At 35.1% G+C, this 21,833-nt stretch overlaps 5 protein-coding genes across 6 annotated transcripts; 2 read left to right on the forward strand and 3 right to left on the reverse strand.

The window, feature by feature from the left end:
- Positions 1–702: 702 nt before the first annotated feature.
- On the forward strand, positions 703–2,454 carry LOC114182991 (probable disease resistance protein At5g47260). The gene has a single exon (XM_028069805.1). It carries the CDS (start codon positions 703–705, stop codon positions 2,452–2,454), a length of 1,752 nt encoding a protein of 583 aa, XP_027925606.1.
- Positions 2,455–2,998: 544 nt separating this feature from the next.
- Positions 2,999–8,187, reverse strand: LOC114185790 (translation factor GUF1 homolog, mitochondrial). 2 transcript variants are annotated; one of them, XM_028073705.1, is made up of 12 exons: positions 7,788–8,187; positions 6,507–7,260; positions 5,986–6,142; positions 5,824–5,878; positions 5,540–5,607; positions 5,364–5,468; positions 5,208–5,279; positions 4,861–4,974; positions 4,389–4,529; positions 4,246–4,305; positions 3,789–3,997; positions 2,999–3,268 (listed from the first exon to the last, which is right to left on the reverse strand). In XM_028073705.1, the coding sequence occupies exons 1-11, from the start codon at positions 8,127–8,129 to the stop codon at positions 3,832–3,834; spliced, it is 2,034 nt and encodes a 677-aa protein (XP_027929506.1). In that variant the 5' UTR covers positions 8,130–8,187; the 3' UTR covers positions 2,999–3,268; positions 3,789–3,831. The 2 variants fall into 2 exon arrangements, with proteins under 2 accessions (XP_027929506.1, XP_027929507.1); XM_028073706.1 differs by having other exon boundaries at positions 6,507–7,275; positions 7,788–8,032.
- Positions 8,188–9,510: 1,323 nt separating this feature from the next.
- LOC114182995 (probable disease resistance protein At5g63020) lies at positions 9,511–12,201 on the reverse strand. Its single transcript, XM_028069811.1, has one exon. The coding sequence runs from the start codon at positions 12,199–12,201 to the stop codon at positions 9,511–9,513; it is 2,691 nt and encodes an 896-aa protein (XP_027925612.1).
- Positions 12,202–13,353: 1,152 nt separating this feature from the next.
- Positions 13,354–15,806, forward strand: LOC114184032. Its single transcript, XM_028071265.1, has 3 exons — positions 13,354–13,781; positions 15,145–15,273; positions 15,452–15,806. Exons 1-3 carry the CDS (start codon positions 13,488–13,490, stop codon positions 15,629–15,631), a joined length of 603 nt encoding a protein of 200 aa, XP_027927066.1. The 5' UTR covers positions 13,354–13,487; the 3' UTR covers positions 15,632–15,806.
- Positions 15,807–17,295: 1,489 nt separating this feature from the next.
- LOC114183719 lies at positions 17,296–20,369 on the reverse strand. The gene is made up of 9 exons (XM_028070835.1): positions 20,129–20,369; positions 19,860–19,940; positions 18,934–19,023; positions 18,524–18,690; positions 18,326–18,395; positions 18,074–18,153; positions 17,889–17,951; positions 17,687–17,763; positions 17,296–17,572 (listed from the first exon to the last, which is right to left on the reverse strand). The coding sequence occupies exons 1-9, from the start codon at positions 20,204–20,206 to the stop codon at positions 17,472–17,474; spliced, it is 807 nt and encodes a 268-aa protein (XP_027926636.1). The 5' UTR covers positions 20,207–20,369; the 3' UTR covers positions 17,296–17,471.
- Between the last annotated feature and the right edge of the window lie 1,464 nt (positions 20,370–21,833).

Consider the following 21,833-nt stretch of genomic DNA (forward strand, 5'->3'; position numbering starts at 1 on the left):
GTGTTAGATGATATAATATTGTGTTTAATAGTTGGACTCAGCCCATTATGTATTTCTGGGATTTGGCCCATTATCAATATAAATAAACTGTCCTTTGTGTAGGGTTTACACAAGGGAGATTAATCCCAAAACTCTATTTCATCTTATTTTACAGGTGTCACATATTCTTCGGCTACTCTACTTTATTGTGACAATAGAAGTGCTATACACATTTCTCATAATGATGTTTTCCATGAGCGCACAAAGCACATTGAAATTAATTGTCACCTTGTTCGTCATCATGTTGTTAATGGCACTGTTCTATTGACTTCAGTCTCCTCTACTGATCAAACTGCTAATATCTTTACCAAACCGCATCCTCCAAAACGCTTCCAGGATCTCTTAAGCAAACTCAAGTTGACATCTACTATACCAACTAGAGTTTGAGGGGAGGTGTTAGCGTAATATTAGCATAATATTATGATGGCATAATAGATAGAATATTATCAGATCTCCTTAGCTTAATTATAGGAGATATTGCTGTATTTTCTCCAGAATTAAGTATTGGACTACTGTATATAAGTGATACATATATCACTGAATAATATACAATAATAAACATAATATTTCTTTCTATATGTTTCGCATCTTCTTTCACATAAATAAAACTTGCAGTATTAAAAATTTGGGTGACTTTATATGTATTTGTTAGTTTGCAGTAAAATGTCGATTCGAACAAACAAGATGAAAGCAATACCTGTGTTGTTGAAGCAGTTGATGATAGCAAGGAGGAAATTCCATGAAAGGGGAAGAGATGAATCATTTGATAGGAAGTTGGAGAAGTTGAGGTCGGATCTGAAGAAGATAGAGGATGTGTTTGTGAGAGTGAAGAAGAAGGAAGAAGTGCTTCTTGACACATTAGCAGAGGTGTATGACCATCTTCGTAAGTTAGACCGCGGGAAGCTGGATGAAGACATGGATGGCATTTGCCAGAGAATCAGAGATTCTGCTCACAATTTGCTCCCAATTCTTGCTTTTGATGACTCATCTAAGGACGAGGATCACATTGGTGGCCAAATATTTCACCCATCAGAAGAGTTATGGCAGGCCCACGAGAGGATTCGCAATCTGGAAAATCTTTATTACTCGCCAGACAATCCATCAACACTTTGCCTGAGTTCTCTCTTCATTTTCCCTGAGAACGCTGTGATAAGGAAAAGAAATGCAATTAATTTGTGGATTGGAGAGGGTTTGATTGGAAATACAGAGAACAAAAGAGCAGAGGAAGAGGGCGAGGATGTGATTGATGATCTTTTGAAATGTGGTGTGATTGTACGCTGTGGCAATGGAAAGGATCCCTCTGTCAATAGATTTCAAATTTTTATTAACGTCCGTCATCAAATGGAGTTATATTTATCAAAGGAAAATGGAAAGCATCAAGGACAATATTTTATACCAACCACTTATCCGCAAATTAGAGTAGAGAGGTTAGAGCTTGAACGAAAAAAAGCTACACTAGGTGGAGATGACTGGTATTTTGGGGACCGTACTATAGGTACTATTTTTAATATTGGTGCAAGTTATCTCAATTTTAGACCTAAATGGGTAACTGAATTGAAGAATTTACTGGTGCTTCAACTGGGGCGTTGGCAAGATTCAGCTTTGCATCACATTGAAGTTGGGAGTCAAGAATTCTTGAAAGAGTTGAGAAATCTAAAGCAGTTGAGATATCTTAGTCTCCGTGGGATATCAAGAATATTCGAGCTTCCATCCTCCATCGTTGAACTTGAGAGCCTACTAGTTCTTGATCTGAAAGCTTGCCATAATTTGGAAACACTACCTGATGATATTTCAACAATGAAAAGTCTGACACATCTAATTTTGTCCGAGTGTTGCTTTGTGGAGGGCATGCCAAAGGGGATTGAGAAGCTCACTAATCTGCAAGTACTCAAGGGATTTTTAATAAGCCGTCCTGGAAAGACTCCTTGCAGAATATCAGAGCTTGTAAAATTGAGAAAACTAAGGGGACTCAGCATACATATTGGAAGTGAGGCCGTGATCAGGAATGGGGAGTTTGAACGTTTGGAAGATTTTTTCAAACTTGAGCAGCTGAAGATATCTTGGAATGTGTCTGACCCAAAGTATGCTAACATTAATATCATTGTGCCACCACATTTAAAAAAGTTACATCTTGAATGTTTTCCTGGAAAGAGTTTTGTAGAATGTTTTATGCCAAGCAAATGGGAACGTGCTGGGTTGGAGTCGACATTAGAGCTAAATATAACAGGAGGAAAATTGGAAAGTATAAAAACACATTTAACATTGAGGACCTTGAAAATACTGCGTCTCAAGTACCTTAAGCAATTGAATGTCGACATAGACGATTTGAAAGCATTGTTTCCGCGGCTGAAATATGTTGAAATTAAACAAATCTCAAACCATTCATACATTGAGCATGAATGGGGCATCATCTAATATGAACCGAATACTGAATGAAAAGAGAGGTAGAGTTAGGTTCATGTCAAAATGTTCTGTATGTTCATTTTGTTTTCTGGATTGTTGTGTTATTTACACCATGCTAATCCCAAATGTCTCTCTTCTCTGTATATAGTGTGGATGTATGAAAGAACAAAATTGAAAGACAAGAAAAAAATAAATATGATTTATCTCTGTTATTAATTTTTTTTTATCTCATGATGAAGTGCTAGTGCTACGTATGATGTGTTCTAGATTGCCTCATTTGTCAAAATAACGGTAAATCAGTAACAAATATTGACAAGTTGAAAATTAAAATTGTTTGGATAGGTTGAATATTCAAATTTTAAAGACTTTCGAAATGTTTGGATAGGTATGAGGCCAACCTGAGTCAAAAATGTTGGATTATCATTATTATAGTATGTTGAGCAAACAATATGTTTTTCTGTTTTTTCTAAATTTATGCCAGATGGGAGATCTGAGCATGTGCATTTCCATGATTCAATGTATATACCTTCTCAAATGAAAAATAAAAACAAATCACTAAAAGGACACATATCGTAAGCTGTATCAAGAACATGGTACATCCTATAGTTGAAAATTTCTGCTACAAAAGTGATTATACGGTTTATTTTATTAGATTAATTTTATGCGGCAAGACTGTGCGTGTTGATCCATGAAACAAAGAATTCAAGGAGTCCCTGGCAATCATTAATCAACCAGCAGTGGCTGAGTTCTTTTCAGCCTCTTTCTGAAGCAAATTTGAACAGCTTGTTATATGGCAGGTGTAGTTTTCAAAACTCCGTTGAAAAATCTGAGATTCAGAGAGCAATAATCCAGATCATCAATATCAGAAGATTTTGGAATATAAAATTATAAATCTAAGAATTTTGTATAGATATAGGAAACTGAGCACACAATGGCATGCTTTAGTGCATGATACGAATGAGGTAAGGTGAAACTCATTATTTATTGGTAGAGTTCCCTACATAAAGTTCACAATAAAACTACTAAGCATGAGGGCCAATGATACCAAATCTTGCATGCAACTGTCATCCAAATAGGTGTGTAATAATTTCCCAATTTAATGCACAACCACAAAAGAGGACACAAATTAAATATACTTTTTGGGGGATTAGACTGAAAGTTCCACCTATAATTTAAGTAATTCAACTGTTTTCTTCTTCTTTATTACCACAACAGGTATGTTTTATAGTCAAATAAGAGGTTAGACTTCAGAACAATCTATGGATGGATATGTTAGTTGATGTGTTCTTTATACCGTTAGATGCACCTTAATATTATTGAAAAGAAAAAGGGAAACAAGTCATTACCATTGTGTCATACTCATACACAGATATCTTCAAAAGTAGTCTTCTAAGAAACTTTCAGTAGTTGGTGAAATGCCTCTTGTGGTATATCAACAGAACCAACACGCTTCATTCTCTTTTTTCCTTCTTTTTGCTTCTCCAATAGCTTCCTTTTTCGAGTAACATCACCACCATAACACTTGGCAAGAACATTTTTCCTCATTGCAGAAATCCTACAATCAATAGGGAGAGTTTAAGCTTGGCAACAGATGATCAGGTCATGTGAACAGATTACTTAATTTATTGCCCTTTGTTTCTCTCAAGAGGGTCTAAAATCCACCTATAAAAAGCTATTCGAAGATACTGGAAATAAAATGACAGATATTTACAAATACTAATCAAGATTATTATCTTCATATCGGAAGCTTAAGGTTTTATTTAAGTCAACCATCCCAAAATGATAATTTAAAAAGAAGCTTACGTCTCCCTTGCTATGATTTTTGACCCAATGGCAGCTTGTATGGTTATCTCGAACATTTGCCTGATAAAAATGAAGAGCTCTTTTGGGGTGATTTCAAACTGAAGAAGCAGCATGAAAAGAAACAACTAATAAAGAAAAAAGACCTGTCTATGACAGTTTTCAATTTCTCTGTCAGTTCACGCCCAACGCGGTATGCTTTCGTGTTATGAACTATGGTTGCCATTGCATCAACTGGTTGTCCATTCAAGAGAATATCAAGTTTTACCAGATCAGCTTGTTGATAACTGTAATTACAACCATTGAATGCATTACAAGGTAGGAAGTAAGCCACTCCAAACATAAGAAGTTATTTCCCTATCCAACTTGATGACATGACAGCCAATAAGTATAAAATAAACCACACAAATTATTTATCAAACAAAATTCTATGAGTATGCACATAGTACAGTATATCCATCAGGTATCACAACATTTTTGTGCAAATCTACATTTTACATGTACCACATGATTATTCCAAACACTACATGGCATCAATGCATCAAGGAAAAAAAGTGGGTGCACAACAATAATCACGCAGAAAATTATAGGGTGAGAAAGCAGGAGCAGGGTACATACTCTGAGTCCTCGTAATCAAATGAAGCATAGCCTGATGTTATACTCTTCAACTCATTATAAAAGTCAACAACAATTTCTCTCAAAGGCAGGCGGTACTTCATGAATACCCGTTGACTGCAGGATAGAAACTTAAAGATTTATTACTTCAACCAGGGATAAATTGATGAAGCACCACAAAAATGTAGAAAAAGTTGTCATTTTTTTGTGGATGATCATCCATAATGAGCATGATATCCCAAAAAATCAAGATACTTTTCATGATATGCACACACACACACACACATACATATATTCATAGATGGATAATTGAATATAGTAATGGAATGGAAACTCTCCCAAAATTTTACCTGTCAATGAATGAATACTCCAACTGCTGACCCCTACGCTCAGAGACAAGGGTAATAACAGGTCCCACATACCTTAAATCACCAATAAATTAAGATAGCAAAGCATGAGGCTCTGGCACAGTAAAAAAATTATACCCAGGGTTGTAAAGAGCTTACTCACTAGGAATGATTATAGTAGCTATAACTGTAGGTTCCCAACAGGCTGTCACTTTTTGCTTGGGATTAGAGGGTAATGAAGCAGGATTCTGAACTTCTAACTTGCTGAAAAGCACAACTAGAGTCTTAGCAAACCATAGTGGAACTAGTCTGACAAATGCAAGTTTGTTAGCTACCTTCCGTCAGAAAACTCAAATGTGTAAGGCACAGTAGGAATAGTTGAGATAACATGAGCTCCGTATTCCTGTTTACAGAAACATAATATCGATCACCAACATACCATGCTTGAAGATGGGAAAGAAACTTAAGTTCTGTCCATTCCGTGAAAAAATCACATTAACTTCACAATGCCTCTGAAGCATGCATATGAGTAAAAAATTTGAAGGCATCCCACTTTCCAAAATATATCTTCACCGAGAGTTTAAAGTAATCATCTGGTTATCATACAGTGATGTGTTACCTGTTCAAGTCTTTGATGAAAAACATCCATGTGCAGAAGGCCTAAAAACCCACACCTGAGCAAAACATAATTGGAAACAAAAGTTATTACAGATGGAGCCAAATGTTTCGACTTTTCCAGAACCAAATTCTCATTTCTTTCTTTTAGTAATAGGTACCAGACCTGAACCCCAGACCTAGAGCAGTACTAGTTTCTTTAGTAACAGAGACACTGGCATCATTGCATGTCAACCTCTCTATTGCGTGATTTAGAGCTTCAAAATCAGATCCATCTGCTGGATAAAGACCAGAGAACACCATATGTTTTGCTGGCTTGAACCCTACAGTTTAAATTATCAAATAACTCAAAAACTATACACTTAGGACCAATAAATGCGCCCATATATACTAAAATAAAACAATAATATTGTCATACACATGGAGAAAGGAAGAAAAAAAATATATAATACCACATAATATTGATCATTTAGGTATTATTTTTTACAGGAAAAATAATAACGGTCAAGCAATGAAATGGACTCATTTTATTTTCAGTAAGTCCATTAAGCCTTTAAGGGCAGCATAGGTTTTTTTTTTCTTAATCAGCAATTGTGAATGCAGCAGCATACATGAATTAAAAGATTCTATGCAGCAAAGAGCAGAATGAATAATCAACATGCATGGATCTAAGTTGTCTGACTATACCTGGAAGAGGCTCTACTACAGAAGTCCGAGTATGGTAAATTGTATCACCAACACGGGCCTCTTTAGTTGTTCGCATGCCACTTACAACATAACCAACTTGTCCGGTAAGTAAGATACCAGTAGGTGTAAGTTCAGGATGCATGATGCCAACATCTAAAGCTTCATACGACTGACCAGTAGCTGCAGAGGAAATCTTATCCCCCTTGCTCAGGACACCATCAACAACAGCAACATGACAAATTACCCCTTTGTATTCATCATAATATGAATCAAGTAAAAGCATGCGAAGAGGAGATTCCCTCCTACCAGGAGGTGCAGGTATACGCTGTATAACTGCCGGAAGGATTTGCTCAAGACCCTCTCCAGTTTTAGCAGATGTTAGCAGTGCATCATTTGGATCAAGATCAAACATTGATTTTAATTGGGCTTTAACACGATCAGGATCAGCAGTTGGCTGATCAATCTTGTTTATAACCGGCACAATTGTTAGGTTAGACTCAAAGGCAAGGTAAAAGTTAGCAACAGTTTGAGCTTGGACTCCCTGAGCAGCATCAACAACCAAAAGCACACCTTGACAAGCTGCCAATGATCTTGACACTTCATAACTAAAATCAACATGTCCAGGAGTATCAATAAGATTCAGCAAAAAATTAGGTGACTCCTTTCCATCACTGAAATCATCACCATTTACACTGTGCTTATAGAACATCGTTGCTGTCTGGGCTTTAACTGTGATTCCCCTTTCTCTCTCCACCTAAGACATGTTAAACTTCACTAACAAAACAAAATAAGAAATACAACACATCCCACAAAAAATTTAATTTCTATAAATTGTTTAGTACAAAACGTTTTACATTATCAACCAATCAGATATCACCAAATGTACAAGTTTAGAGGAAATTATTACAAAAGTCAACCATTTTTCCATACTCAGAAATCAACCATGTAATGAAGCCGTAAAACATTTTATTTACAACATCAGTGTATTCAAATTAAATTATATTTTCGTTCAATAAACAAGCACAGTCATTATAAATTTTATACTTTCACCAGGAAGGCCGTGACTTTCTAAGGTGGTTATTCATAGTTTGTAAGTGATGAAAGTTTACACTGACATTGAATATATTATTTTTTCCATCTATTCAACCAACCCATTGTCTCATTATACTTCATGTGGTTAACCCAACAAATTTTAAATTTTGGACGATACCCATTCTACCTAACAGCACGACAAAGAATACCCAGATGAAAAAATTGAAAATTTCCAGCAAAAAAGAGCACCTGCAATTTATCAAGATACTGGGGCTGGCCATGGCCTTTCTTAATGGTTCCAGTGAGTTCTAGAAGTCGATCAGCGAGGGTGGACTTGCCATGATCTACATGCGCAATGATTGAGAAGTTTCTAACGAGCTCCGGAGGGTATTGGCTCAAATCTATGGTGCTTTTCTCTCTCGTGGTGGTGCTGTATTGGCGTGACTGTGAACAGAACAGTTCACGCCTCACAGAAAAGCGTTCATGGGTTATTCTGTTGGTTAATGGGTTGAAATTGAGATTGAAACTGCATAACAACGATAAGTAATTCGATTGCCTTAGGGTTTTGGAAGCTCTGCTCAGATAACCCATTTCAGGGTCTTGTGGGAAGTGCGCTGTGCAGAAGAACGTTGGAGAAGTGAAAACCGTGAGATGTGCTGCGTTTGGTTGAAACGGCGTCGTTTTGGGTCCAAAGATATTGGGCCGGACTCCCATGAGAAAATGGTCCAGGGAGATTGTTTATATTTTTAAAATAAGTAATTATTTTTTATTTTTTATAGCTTTATTTAATTTTTTATTACAGAATTTTTATATTTATTTTGATAGAAATATATATCTTAAATAATTTTTTAAAAAATTAATTTTTTCAATAACACCTTTTAAATTTGATCAAAGTTGCTACTAAAAATTTGTAATTTCAAAAATGCTTATTTTAAAATTAATTGTTTATATTTCTTCCTCTAATTCCTCTAATTCCTCTAATTGACACTACTATTCTTGCTAAGGTAGTTTTTATATTCAAATGTTACTTTTTTACTTAGTTTAATTACTTATATTGAAAATAATTGTTTTTCAAATAAACATTTTCTAATATAATCAATTGAATTCTTATTTTGAGAGAGTTTCCTTCCATCACTTTTTTATTTCCGGGATATAAAATTATTCTTACGGATATTTTTATATGGATAATTTTCTCTTACAATTTGATATTGCATATTTTAAGTGACTTCTTATTTTTTCAATTTTCTTATTTTTCTATATTTTAAAATTATTTAGAATATGACACATCAAATTGTAAAAAAATAATTGTCAAAATTTAGTTGTAAAAATATCATTGTCCTACTTATATCTTAATACATGTGCCATATGAAATTATTTCTTGTGGATATTTTATTTTTATCTTAATACATGCACTTTAATTCTATTTTTGTTTATGAAATTAAACATGTGAAATACTACTATTAAATAAAAAATTTAAATATCCCTAAACTAAATTATAAAATATTTATTTCTTTGGACATTAGGAAAGTAACGTAGAATATCCTATCTAACAAACAACATATAGTGTTTTATGGGTCTTTCAAAGAGGAAAATTAGACATAATAAAGAATTGAGAACACCTTTCATCTTTAATTTTATAAATAATGAGTTTATGAATCTCATCTCTCCTTTTAAACTAATAGATTCTTCCTTTTTATTGTATATATTTATATCAACTAACTTTGTTCCAGAGCTTTTCAAACAAAACAGATGAGAGGTGTCATTTTCAAAACTTTGACGAAAAGATTGAGATTTAGAACATTAGTGAAAGAAGATGTATAAAAATTGAACAATAATTTATCCCCAAAATATCTCTCTCACAAACACAACCAAGTACAATCATAGCAAAGTTCAAGAATACTGCATAATCAAATTCGAGATACATAACGAGATACCAGGCCTTATTCAGTTGGTGATCAATTGCACACATGATTCAACGTATTCGGTGAATTTTACGCAAAGGTACATATTTTGAAGCAAAGTGATCCCTTGTGGCTTCATCTTCCCACTGCAATTTACGCCACCAACTTTTCTGTCCATTAATGTGCTTCAAACTGTTCCTTGCACTATTGGAATCAAACGGGAGCTTTATCAGCTTTGGACAATCTGCTACACATATCTCCTTAAGACAAGGAAATTGCAAAACCTGTGAGCACATGCTCCTTAACTTTGGTAAAGAATCCAGGTCAACAATTTCAAGACTTGAGAAAACAGTTTCTGCATGGCCAAGTTCTTCTTCACCTATGACTTCTTCCAAGGAGGGACAATTGTATATTCTAAGGAGTTGAAGGCTTGGAGCACGAGTGAGCCAATTCAAGTTCAACATGCCACACCCTTCAAGGGATAACTCACGGAGGCCAACAATGTAACCATGCTCAGTAATCTTTGAACTCATGGGAATGCACTCTGTCATAGAAACCTGTGATGGAGACCCCTTTTTTCTGACATGGTCTAAACTTGAAGGAGAAGAAACTGACATGGATAATACCTCTAGATGTTGCATTTTTGTCAAGAGTGAGAACAATATAACATGTGGCGTTGAATTGAAAGGAGAAAGTACTCTCAAATGTCTGATGCATCTTTGCAACTTGGAAGAGTTCAGTAACACTTGCATAGAAGAAAAGCAAAAGAGAGCAATGCTTATGTCTTGAAGGCATTCCAAGCATTCCAGTTCTTTCAACAACACAGTTTCCTCAGGTTCCCCTAAATCAGGAAGAATAAACTGATCTTCCCATGGTAATTTGCTAAACACTTGCAATGACACCAAACTTGATATCAACTTCCTTGGGAAAACAAGCCTGTTGCAAATGTAATTCAGCAGCAGGCACCTCAATTTTTTCAAGTTCTGAAGCTCCCTTGGCAATTTTTGTATATCAGTACCTGATAGATCCAAATGCTGCAATTGAACTAACTCTCCAATGCTGGAAGGTAATTCTCTTACTCTTTTGTTACCTGATAGGTCCAACACTCTGAGATGATTTGCAGTCAGAAAGATCTCATCTGGGAAATTTGTTATCTCGGTATTTCTAACGAGCATAGTCAAGAGATTTGAGCAATCTTGTTTTCCTGAGAGTTTCTGAATGCTATGCCGCCACATTGATAGTTTCTCTACTTCTTTCCACTTTGCCTGATTATATGTTTCAACTGAACCACTGCTTGCACCATCTCTCACCAAGAACCTGGTGTTTGATCCATGATCGCAAGCTAGCCACAGAGCCATGTCTCTGATCACATCATGCATCTTAATCCTGTTTTCTTTCTCACTGTCCTCCAACAAACAAGCAAACTTCAAGCTTGCAATGATTTCTTCTCCTTGGATTCGTGCTTCATAGACATCATCACCAAATTCAGCTAAAAGGCCTTCCCCAATCCAAAGTTGAATCAGTTCATCTTTTCTAATATCATAGTCCTCAGGGAAGATGGAACAGTACAAGAAACAAGACTTGTGTGAGGCACTTGGTAAACTGTCATAGCTAAACTCAAGCAAACAATAAACATAGTCAACCATACCTGAAAATCTTGATGGATAGATCTTCAAAGTTCGTGCGGCCCGTTTCCATTCAGGGAGAGTTTTTCGAGCCATGGATCTTCCAACAGTGATGAGAGCTAATGGAAGTCCCTCACACTCCTTGGCCACAATTTGAGCCAGAAGAAATATTTCAGGATGAGAGTTGAGAGTTTCTTCACCCACTTTCTCTCTGAACAGTGCAAATGCTTCATTTGGTGCTAAACATTCTACTTTGATGCATCTGTTGGCTTCCATGTTCCTGCAAACCTCCATGGACCTTGTTGTGAATATCACTTTAGATCCGTTTTCAGTATCAGGGAGTGGAATCCCCAACTTCAGAAGATCTATACGCTCCCATAAATCATCTAGCAGCAACACAAACTTCTTCCTCTTCAAAAAGTTGTACAAAACAATAGCTCTGTCATCAATGCTCTTACCACCCCATTTACCAACAGGAACATTTAATTTGTTTCCTATGCTTTGTTGAACACTCCCTACATCTGCTTCTTTAGACACCACAACCCAAATCACTACATCATAAAATTTTGTGGGAAGAAACTCATTGTTGAACTTTTTTAGCAGGGTTGTCTTTCCTACACCCCCCATGCCAAACAAGCCAATAATTCCCACATTATTATCATCAAAACATTCACCAAGTTCTTCAAAGGTTGATTCTAGACCTATTGTGACCTCTAGAGGGATTTCATCTACCACAGCATATGGCATTTCCTGAGCCACTACATCAAAGTGCCCTTTATCAATAAGTTCACGAATCTCACCAATTTTTTTACTTACAATCCTTCCCATCCTGCAGCTTGTGGGAAAATTTGTCGAACATCTGCTACGTGTTTCTTGAGCATGAGCAACTCTCTGTTGAATAGCTTGAACTTCTCTTTGCATAGCTTCAACTTTAACCAACCAATCATTCACTTCATTCAAACGCCTCAAATGTTGTGCCTCAGCCAGTTGAACCTTCACACTCACATCAACCCAAAGGCCTAGAAGATCAGATGCCACGTCCCTCAAACAAGAAATGTTCTCTTCATAATCACGGACGTAGGCACAACAGTCCCACAAGCGAATTATGATGTCCAACACAGGACCTACGAAGTCCATCATGAATAGATCGAACTCAATAAAAGAACAGTGACAAAGAACAGAAAAAGAGTATTACTTGTGAAACCACAACAAGTGGAACAAGAAATTCAGGTTGCTCCTGTTTGGTCTCTATACTATATATGCAATCCCAAAGGAAAAATATGCTGCTAGCAACAACCCTGTGGCGTGTTAGAAACCGTACAGACATAACATTGGCTCTACGAGGAAGAATAACACTATGTCATTGTAGTATGCTCCATCGTTGTGGTCTAGGATTTCTTGGAATCCTGGTCATGTTTTTCATAGGTTCAAAAAGGTGGTGAACCTAACTTGACGATCTCTCCTATGAGCCTATGTGATACATTGCTTGATTTTTGTCATACTTGGTACGATTCAACAGTACGTGAAGCTTGTCATTACCTCGTTGAATTCTAGTTCACTTCTACCAAATTCTAGTGCTTGTTATTATCACTGAGAATAGCATCAGAGGTAAAAAAAACTCTTGATATGGCCACCTCATTCTCATAGTTTCTCCCACCTATTATGTCAATGTCATGATACTAAGAGAATCATAGCACAGATTTGCAACTAGTTTTTTTAAGTGTGAGGAGTGAGACATAAAACATCTATTTGAATTGAAATAGGTGGTAACCAAGTTTAGAGTAAGGCAGATTAATGATAAGACACACCCATGGATATTTTATTTTGGTTTTATATCATTAACTTCAAATTAATCAAAATTGTCATCTAAATAAAAAGAGTTTAAGTTTCATTTTATGTAATTTATACTTTTAAGCAATTGAAAATTATTCTAAAATATGACTTTAAATTAGTTATTATAAAAAGCAATAGTCTTTCTATAATAATTCATAGTTAAATAGCAATATATACTTTTGTACTATAAATACACTTTAAAAATCTCTGGTGACCATTATTGGTAGCTCATCTAGTTCACACTTTTTGATGGGAGATAACCTTTAAAAACACTTTCTCTTTCAAGAGAAATATTCACTTAACATAGTTATTCTAATTTAAAGAGAGATTATTGAAATCCAATTTCTTTTGAAATATATACTAAAATATATAAAAGGTTAAAAAATACAATGAGAGAATATTGAGTACCAAATTTAATTTATATTAGTATTGATATATGGCGATTAGCATGCAAAGAGAAAGCAACAAAATCACCAACCCAAATGCTAACACATTTCATTCACAACACTTCACACAAAACTCACTCACACCACACTCTTCTCCAATAAGCTTCTTTCCAATTCTTTCACATTCATTTCATCATCTTCCTAATGACATTCAAACCCCTTCACACTCTCCTTCTCTTTCTCCTCCTTGCGTCCTCAATTTCCCATTTTGCCCTCGCCGGAAAGCGCAAGGTCCACATCACCGACGACTTGGACGACGTGTTCGACGACGAGGAGGACGATGCGTGGAAGGAATGGGGCAAGAAACCCGGACCCTCTTTCCCCCCCTCTGATATCTCCAAGATGGATCCTTCGCAGATTCAGGAGGAGATGAAGAAGCGCCATGCTGGACCCGTCATCGGATTCGTCAAGCTCCGGTTTGGGGTTCGCCGGACTCCGGTGAGCACGTTGTTGGCGTTTTTTTCTGTGTTGATTAGCGTGTGCCCATTTGATATTGTGGCTGTGTGTTTTCGAATTTTGGTTAAATTTGTGATCTTTTGTGATTTTGCTGATACCCTTATTGTGGCATAATGGGGTTGAGTTGAAGTGATGATTTTTTTTTTCTCATGCCCAGTTCGTCTTTTTTAAAGGTCTCACTGACCTTTTAGTTTCTACGGGTTAAAAAATCTTCCGCTTTAGGCCCCCATAGTTGTGTATCCATTTACTTAAAAACACACTTTTTAATTCCTACTCAAAAAAAAATTAAAATGACATATTTAGGGAATGAAAGAGAATAAAAACGATACGAGTATGGAATTAAAGAAAATGATTTTTATGTATAAAGACTAAAATTGGAAGTTTCTGCAACCAATACTTTTAGTAATTAAACTCTTCTAAACAAGTTAATAAATAAAGATGAGCTCGAGTTTGAATTGAAGTGGTGGGTTTTGGTTGCGATGAATATCAATATGGTGGTTAATGGGTTTTTGGTGAGAGTTTATTTATTCAATTGAGCTAGAATTTAATTTCACTTATAGTATCATATAGCCGAATTGAACTGCTCAAAGTTGAACTTTCAAAATCCCAATCACGGATCACCCACAACAGACTATGTGTGATTATATCTCTTAGAATTTGGCCTTTAACTAAATCCAATGATGTGTTACTATTCGTGTAGTTATTGATTTAGGATAAGGCTTTTGTTGTTGTTTTGTATTTCAACTAAAATGTGGCTTGCTCTGTGCTTGTTGGATTTTGCATTGTTGCGTTGGATTGGGGTTTACTTTCCTTGTGAAAAGTTGATTGAACTTTGGAATATTACTTGGAAACTACTCTGAAGTTTAGGCTGGCGTTGCACATTTATAGAGTTTGAGAATGGGGATAAATTGGACTTTTCGGATATAGTTTCTACTTGTTGTCCATGGTTTATTTGTCGGAATTTAATTTATGTATACTATCAGAGTAAAATAGTTTACACAGACATCCAATAGGAATTTATGTTATCAACACATCATATTCATGAACAGTTTGGGCATGATAAAGTGGTCAAACAAAACTTGATTAATGTTTCCGGAAAAATGTTTTACATTGACAATGTGTATAAACGGAACTTTGTTTGTTTTATGATATGCTGTTAATTTGTCAACATGGCTCTTTAAGTACTGCTCGATCAATATAATTGAAGATTAAGAGTAGTCTAAGAGGGTCTTGAGATTTTGATCTGTACTTGATGCTCAATATTTTGTTTGATGATGCATTGAGGTTTCTACTTGGAACTTTTGTGTGAATACTGATTAACATAACCATTTTTCATGATTTTTAGGACATGGTAGCTGAATTTGCCATGAAATGGACACATATTCTGAGAACTGGAGCTGTTGGAGTAAGGTTTATGGGTGTTGACCTGAATACACTCATGTTCAACTTGGAAAGCATCAAAGACTTGGAGGAGGTATTGCTCTTTACTTTTCTGTTTTAATTTCGTTTAAATATAAAGAATGAAAAAAAGAAGAATCAACCTGGCCGTTTAATTTTAGCAACCCACAATCTACTGTTATATGTTTAACCTCCCTGTTCAATTTATAATAAATTATTCTGAATTTTAACCAACACTCGTATCATGTTGTCAGTTGAAGGAATTTGTCTTGGACCAATCAGAGGCTTATGAGATTAAGATGGGGGATGAATTTTTCAGAAGACCTGGAGATCCACCTCTAGATGAAATTATTGAGAAGCTCAACAGTGAGAAAACCAAAGCAGATGATGCTGATACAGAGGAAATTGATCAAAATGATAAAACAGAGTTGTAACAATCGGTACAGACATAATTCTCTAGAAGTTGAGATAAAGCAATTGTGTCACTCATTTTCAATGATTTACGAGTCTTCTTAAATTTTTAGTCCTCCTTCTCTTTTAATTACTGTGATAAACTGCTTCTCAATGATAGTGAAGTAATAATCAGCTTTCCTGCATTTAGCAAGACTATTAGAACCACTTTTTAATGGTAGAAATGTTGGATAAAGAGACTGAAATATAACTCGATCAAAGTCCAAACAGGATTGAATTCTATGACACCAACTATCATAGGAATCAGGACACGTGCCAATCTACCAATTTTTTTTCTCTAATTTCTATTTATCCATTAACAATGTTAGTGTTATTATCTTTATATTTTAAACAGATAGATTATTCTTTATAACCGGTTCAAGATTTTTTTTCGTATGAACCAAGTAGTAGTCAATTTGTATGAAGTTAGAAATGTTTTAATGTGTACGTGGTGCTTAGTTGCTTGTTATAAAATGAGGCATTTGATGTCATCTGGTATAAAGACAAAAAGATATAACTATTGAAACGTGCTATGGTTATGTGGCTTGCGTTGGCTTCTAAGTTGGACATGGTTCAACTCTTACATCGGATCTTTTGCATGTTCAGTGAAAGTTGATTTCTAAATAAGGCAAAATATTGGTTATGTTAATTGCCTAAAAGAAAAACCATTAGATTCGAAGATGCATTTGTTGACATTTGAATAAGTTTCAAATGAACATATGGAACACTGTAAGGGATATTTTTTTTATATCAGTAATGCTCAAGCTGTTGCATAACACAAAACAACGCATTTCGTAATCTGCAAAAAAGCATATTTGCAAACTACAAGAGGGAACAAATTTGTGGGTAAGGAAAAGCCCCACTCCTGGATGGAATATGCAACATGCAATGCTAGAAATATCTCACTAATTTATCCACGTATTATTGCATTAAACTATCGTAAACTCACTCCTCTTTATCTGTCATACTTAAAGTAGAACACATAAATTAAAAAATACAATTACTATTCTTTTTATTCAGTAACACCAAAAAATAACAATAAAAACAGCCTTATATATGCGCTGATTGGTACAGTTAAAAATCAAACTTCCAGTTATACCCTCTATTCTAGTTGGTTTGGTCCATCAATTTGGGTTTGAGGAGAACAAAACCATTAAGAACTATGAAATTTTTTCCTACCGACTTTTAACATTTTCTAGAATCAAACTTTGAATAAAACCTCTTGCACTAGATTAACGAGTTATATATTTAACTTTTATCTCTCCTCAATAGTGTGATATGAGCATTATTGCTCGAGATTTACTAGGTGATTTAAAGATTGGTAAAATCAAGGTTATCTTGGACTTCTAAATGGACATTAAATAATTTCTTTTTTTCCTCATAGATAAATAAAAGGGAACATATGTATTTAGTTTCAAAATTTTCAGCTTGAGAGAATGAGAAGAAGAATACAGTACTCAGATTATACATACAGTTTATTTAGCAGATATACTTGTACTAATGCTAAAGGAAGATTTTGACTACGAACATGATGAACACTTTCCAATAATTTGTCTAACACTTTCCAATAATTTCTGTCAAAGAAATAGTTAAATTCTTAATTTATATCTTTCTTACAGATTTTTCTATAATTTCGCTACTTATTTGATGATTTACTTGTTTTAAGTTGAAATGTAATATAATACAAATTAATATCTGATAAGATATGAGCGTTTATAACTCTTCTCGATGATTCTGTTCAGCAGAAATTTGTTATTGCTTATAAATGAGTAGGAAGAAAATATTTGGTTCAATTATTGACAGTTGATAATTCAATGAAAACCCCTATTTTAACTTCTTGCTGAAGTCAGAGAGCTCAAGAACATGAATTCTGGGGATAGCTGCGGCTTCCTCTCTTTCTTGTTGGGTGTTGTAACCCCAATTCCCTGATCCAAACAATGAAGTTTATCAAGTACACTAAACATTTGCAATAGTGCACATCATGCGAACTTAGACATGATGAGGGAGGGTAAAAATCATAAACAGGTAGAGAGAACTACCTAGATATAAGTTCCAGTGGTCTAACTCAGGCTCTTTGATGACATTTTTTAATGTAGCTAGCCGGTCTTCAACAAAGCTGGTTGTTCAGATTAATTGGAGTTAGTTTCTTTTGAACCATCTTTAGAAGTAAGACAAAGTTTTATACATAATAATAGCCATAACCAAAATGCCAATATTTGCAGCGAAAGTACAATATCTTACTGTAGTGTCAGTCCTTGGTGCTCTGGCTTTTTTTGAAGCTGCTTCAGAACCTCTACCTTAGGACTGAAGGTGATGTCAAAGATAATCCAGTAAAAAAAAATATCTCATCAAAATATAACAAGAAAAAAAGAGAAACAGGTTAAATATAAATGTTTTACAGCATTACTTTGGTAAAATATACTAACCCGGTTCCTAGGCCAAATATTCTTTCTGGTGGTATGGTCACTCCGGCAAGCTCTCGGAGTAAGGCATCAGCAAAACGGCTCTAAAATTAGAGAAATAAGTGTAGAACTTAACATGATGCGGTTTCATGGGATTGGGACAATGGCCCGTTATCTTTGTCCCCTCTTATTTTTCTTAATGTTGAAAGTAAAATAGTCTATTGTTGTTGTTAGGATTATTGTTCCCTTGCTTGGTCAAAGGGAAAAAATAGTTACCTGTTTCGTGGTGACAATGTACACTCTCGAGCTTGCAAATTTTAAGGCATCAGAAACACCAGGATATATTCTAAAGACACAGCATTGCCAATTAATAATAGGAAATACCATTCATTACTGCATTAGTTTTCTACCATGCATCTGGTATAATCGTAAGTATGAAAAGTTAATCCCCTATCAGGAGTATGATTTGGCTACCTGTTTGCACCAATCCAACCAGCAAAATCCTGCTCCAACCATTCATCTCTGACCTTTCCAAAAAGATCTATCAGAGCATCCCTATTCTCACCCCACTCTTCCATAATAATAGGCTTCAATTTGGACCATTTCTCCAGTATAACCTCAACCGTGAGCCCCTCTGAAACCTTGCACAAGAACTATGACATCAGTCAACAGATCCAGAGTTCATTTGAAAGCAAATGCAGATTCAAGCCCAGTGGCATCAACATAAACTATGAACCTAGTTCCAATGACATGGCTTTTCTTTATATCACGTCATTGGTACGGAATATCCATTGACCGGTCAATGACTAATCACAGTGACATGGTTTTCAATTGCTAAGAAATAACTGATGAGAAAAACCAAAGCAGTAAGCATTTTTACTCACCGAAGATTTCCTGATAGAAGGTGTTCTGCTCTCAAGCAACAGTCTCACAAGTAAAAGATTTTCATATCCAGTTTCAACAACTGGTCGCACCTAACACAAAAAACTATGGAAGTTCATCTTTAAACTGAAAACAAGTCCAACATGATTTCATACGGAAATAGTCTTAAATTGAAAACACTCATAAAAGTTACATAAAAAGTTATTCATGACATCAAATAGTTTAATGATCTGCAATGGAAATTGATGATTGAAGCAATCAAGCAAATATAATCTAGCACTCAAAAAAGATAGTTAAATTAGGAAACAATAGCAATCAGTTCATAAAAAGAAAACACGAAAATGGTTTTCCCTCTTATTCTTTGTATGTATGTTAGAAATACAAGTATAAGTTGAAAGTCTGAAATGAGAAAGTTGAGTGATATATAAAAAAAAATATATATATCTATAAGCATTGAACCTTAAGATTTTTGTCAAGTTGTCCTCCTTTGTGCGCATTTTAAGATGGGATCTTAATTTATCCCAGCTATGTTTGTTAAGTCTATCTTGTTACTTGGTAAGTCTACTTTCTAAGATATACATAGCCTAATTTTATATATGAGAGAAGTTTATTTCTTTTAGCTTCTTATTTTCATCTTCATAAGTTTAACCAACAAAGTCTAATTGCCTAATTAGAACATGGCAGATATTTGACACTTCATTCAAAAACAAAAACCTCTGAAGTACAAATCCAAAATGAAACACCCCCTAGAATTCATCAACTAAAGTCAAACTACACGAAAATTCAAGACTCTTTTGCTACCATCCAGTCATGTCTGATCATTATTACTCTTTCCAACCAATAAAATTACAAACCAACATAGCCAAAGCAGAGAAGAGTCGCATGAAATCCATAAGAACTGAAACTAAGTCAAATGAACTTATTATACTGTGTGCATCTGGTCAATAATCCAATCTTCTGTGACCGAATCCACCCCGTCAAACAAACCAGGCCATCTCACTTTGGCAGCCTGAAAATATCCAAACAGAGAATAAACAATGATGAGTATCCAAACAGAGAATAGACAATGATGAGTTGAAGTAGCATTATCATGAATTCACAGAGGAAAAAGCAATTGAAAAAAAAATGTTGAAAATTAAAAAGATTTTGAAATAAAAAACAAAAATTGTTTTGGGTGAAATGAAGAGAAGAACCAACCTTGACAGCAGAGACAGAGCTTTCGCCGCAGCTATCACAGATGACTCCATCGAAGTCCAACGCGTAAAGTTCTCCCATTTCTCTCTTCTTCCCCTTTTCAGTTTCACTGCAAAAATGCTGCGTGTATTTCGTTTCCAACCAAACACTTCCTTATTCGTCGGAAATCCAAACACGTGTCCACGTAGATAGGGCATGGCCTGGTTCAATAAACCGAACCGAACCGTTTTTATGTTTTTATATTAAATATGTTCGGTTTATTGGATGGAATTCATGATATCAGTTTTGGGTTTGAGGATGGAAAACTAATATGGAATTCGTGATTGGAGAGAGAGTTTTCGATTTGTTTTCATGGTGTTTTTTAAAATTGAAGGAGAATAAGTTAAAAATATTTTTTAGGATTTGTTTTCTTAAGTAGAAGAAAAAATTGCTCTAAATTTTTTTGTTGGAAATTTGCGTCTGTTTATGAAGTTGATTTAGTATTTTTGTATTGATGTTTTTGTTTCTTTGGAACTTGAACAATGTTACCTCCTCGCACACGTAGATAAAAACTCATCATTATGTCTCCTTTCTATATTGCAATTCAATGACTCTGCACATGGTTGTGACACTTTTTTTTTTCCGGGTGTGATAGTTTTCTTATTTATTATATTGATATTAAATCATACTTATTTGGCATTAAATTGATGGAAAAATAAAGTGACTCTATACTGTGATTCTTTATTTGACACACCATGAAGTGGCATGCACAAGAGGTGGATTTTATTTTTTAAATTAAAATTAATTTTATTAAAGCATTTTACTTCAGACGTGGCTTTTTTATTTTTTATTAAAATTTATTTTGTAGAAAGACGTTTTGGAGAGTGGGTGTGGGCGTGAAAATTGAAAGGGTGAAAAAATATATTTTCTCTGGTGAGTGGGTGTGCGCAGAGCAAGCAAAATTGAAAGGGTGATAAGGTAGGTTTTCTTTGGAGAGTGGGTGTGCGCAGAGCAAGCAAAAACGAAGAAAGGGAAAAGAAAGAAAAAAAGGGAAAAGGAAGAAAGGAGAAAAAGGGAAGGGAAAAGAAAGAAAGAAAGGGAAAAGGAAGAAAGGAGGAAGGAAGAAAGGAGAAAAAGGGAGAAGACGTGTGTTGTAGTGCAATCGAAGAAGAAGAAGGGAGAAGACGATCCTCGCAGAGTTAGGGTTTTTGTTGCTTTCCATTGTTCGATTCAACATCGTGGTTCGTAGGTCTGTTTTTTTTTTTTTTTTGCGTTTCTCCAATACGCCAACAGTTTTGTGTTTTTTTGTTCGAAATCGTCGTTGAGGGTTTTTTGGTTAAGGAACTGAGATATTTTTTTTGTTTTTGGTGGCATAGTCGACTGAGTTATTCTTTAAAGGCAAATTGAACATCTATCTTGTACAGGTGAATGACCACAACACTGTAATTGAAGAAGAAAAAGGGAAAAGACAAACCTTGCGAAGTTAGGGTTTTTGGTGCTTTCAGTTGCTTGATTCAGGCGGTGGTTGGTAAGTTTGGGTTATTTTTTCGTTTCTGTGATTTTGGTGCTTTGATAGGTGCATGAATACTAGTTTCCTGACTATGTTGATTAAATCTGTCTTATTTTGTTGTGATGACCTGTTTGCTCACAAGTGATGACCTGTGCTGCATTTTGTGCAATAACGTGGTTTGACTCAATTTTTTGAACTCATACTATAGCAGTCAATAGT

The sequence above is a fragment of the Vigna unguiculata genome, chromosome 5 (assembly GCF_004118075.2).
Source record: "Vigna unguiculata cultivar IT97K-499-35 chromosome 5, ASM411807v1, whole genome shotgun sequence".
In the NCBI taxonomy this organism is placed as follows: domain Eukaryota; kingdom Viridiplantae; phylum Streptophyta; class Magnoliopsida; order Fabales; family Fabaceae; genus Vigna; species Vigna unguiculata.

Excerpts from the sequence above, each read along its gene's own strand:
- LOC114185790 (XM_028073705.1), bottom strand. The coding sequence starts at position 8,129 with ATGGGTTATCTGAGCAGAGCTTCCAAAACCCTAAGGCAATCGAATTAC. Across the intron at positions 5,280-5,363 it reads ACTATAATCATTCCTAGTGA|GTATGTGGGACCTGTTATTA; the intron begins GTAAGCTCTTTA and ends TGGTGATTTAAG. Across the intron at positions 4,306-4,388 it reads TTGAAAACTGTCATAGACAG|GCAAATGTTCGAGATAACCA; the intron begins GTCTTTTTTCTT and ends CATTTTTATCAG.
- LOC114182991 (XM_028069805.1), top strand. The coding sequence starts at position 703 with ATGTCGATTCGAACAAACAAGATGAAAGCAATACCTGTGTTGTTGAAG.
- LOC114183719 (XM_028070835.1), bottom strand. The coding sequence starts at position 20,206 with ATGGGAGAACTTTACGCGTTGGACTTCGATGGAGTCATCTGTGATAGC. Across the intron at positions 19,024-19,859 it reads TTATTGACCAGATGCACACA|GTGCGACCAGTTGTTGAAAC; the intron begins GTATAATAAGTT and ends TTTTTGTGTTAG. Across the intron at positions 17,573-17,686 it reads CCACTGGAACTTATATCTAG|GGAATTGGGGTTACAACACC; the intron begins GTAGTTCTCTCT and ends TGTTTGGATCAG.
- LOC114184032 (XM_028071265.1), top strand. The coding sequence starts at position 13,488 with ATGACATTCAAACCCCTTCACACTCTCCTTCTCTTTCTCCTCCTTGCG. Across the intron at positions 13,782-15,144 it reads TTGGGGTTCGCCGGACTCCG|GACATGGTAGCTGAATTTGC; the intron begins GTGAGCACGTTG and ends CATGATTTTTAG. Across the intron at positions 15,274-15,451 it reads GCATCAAAGACTTGGAGGAG|TTGAAGGAATTTGTCTTGGA; the intron begins GTATTGCTCTTT and ends TCATGTTGTCAG.
- LOC114182995 (XM_028069811.1), bottom strand. The coding sequence starts at position 12,201 with ATGGACTTCGTAGGTCCTGTGTTGGACATCATAATTCGCTTGTGGGAC.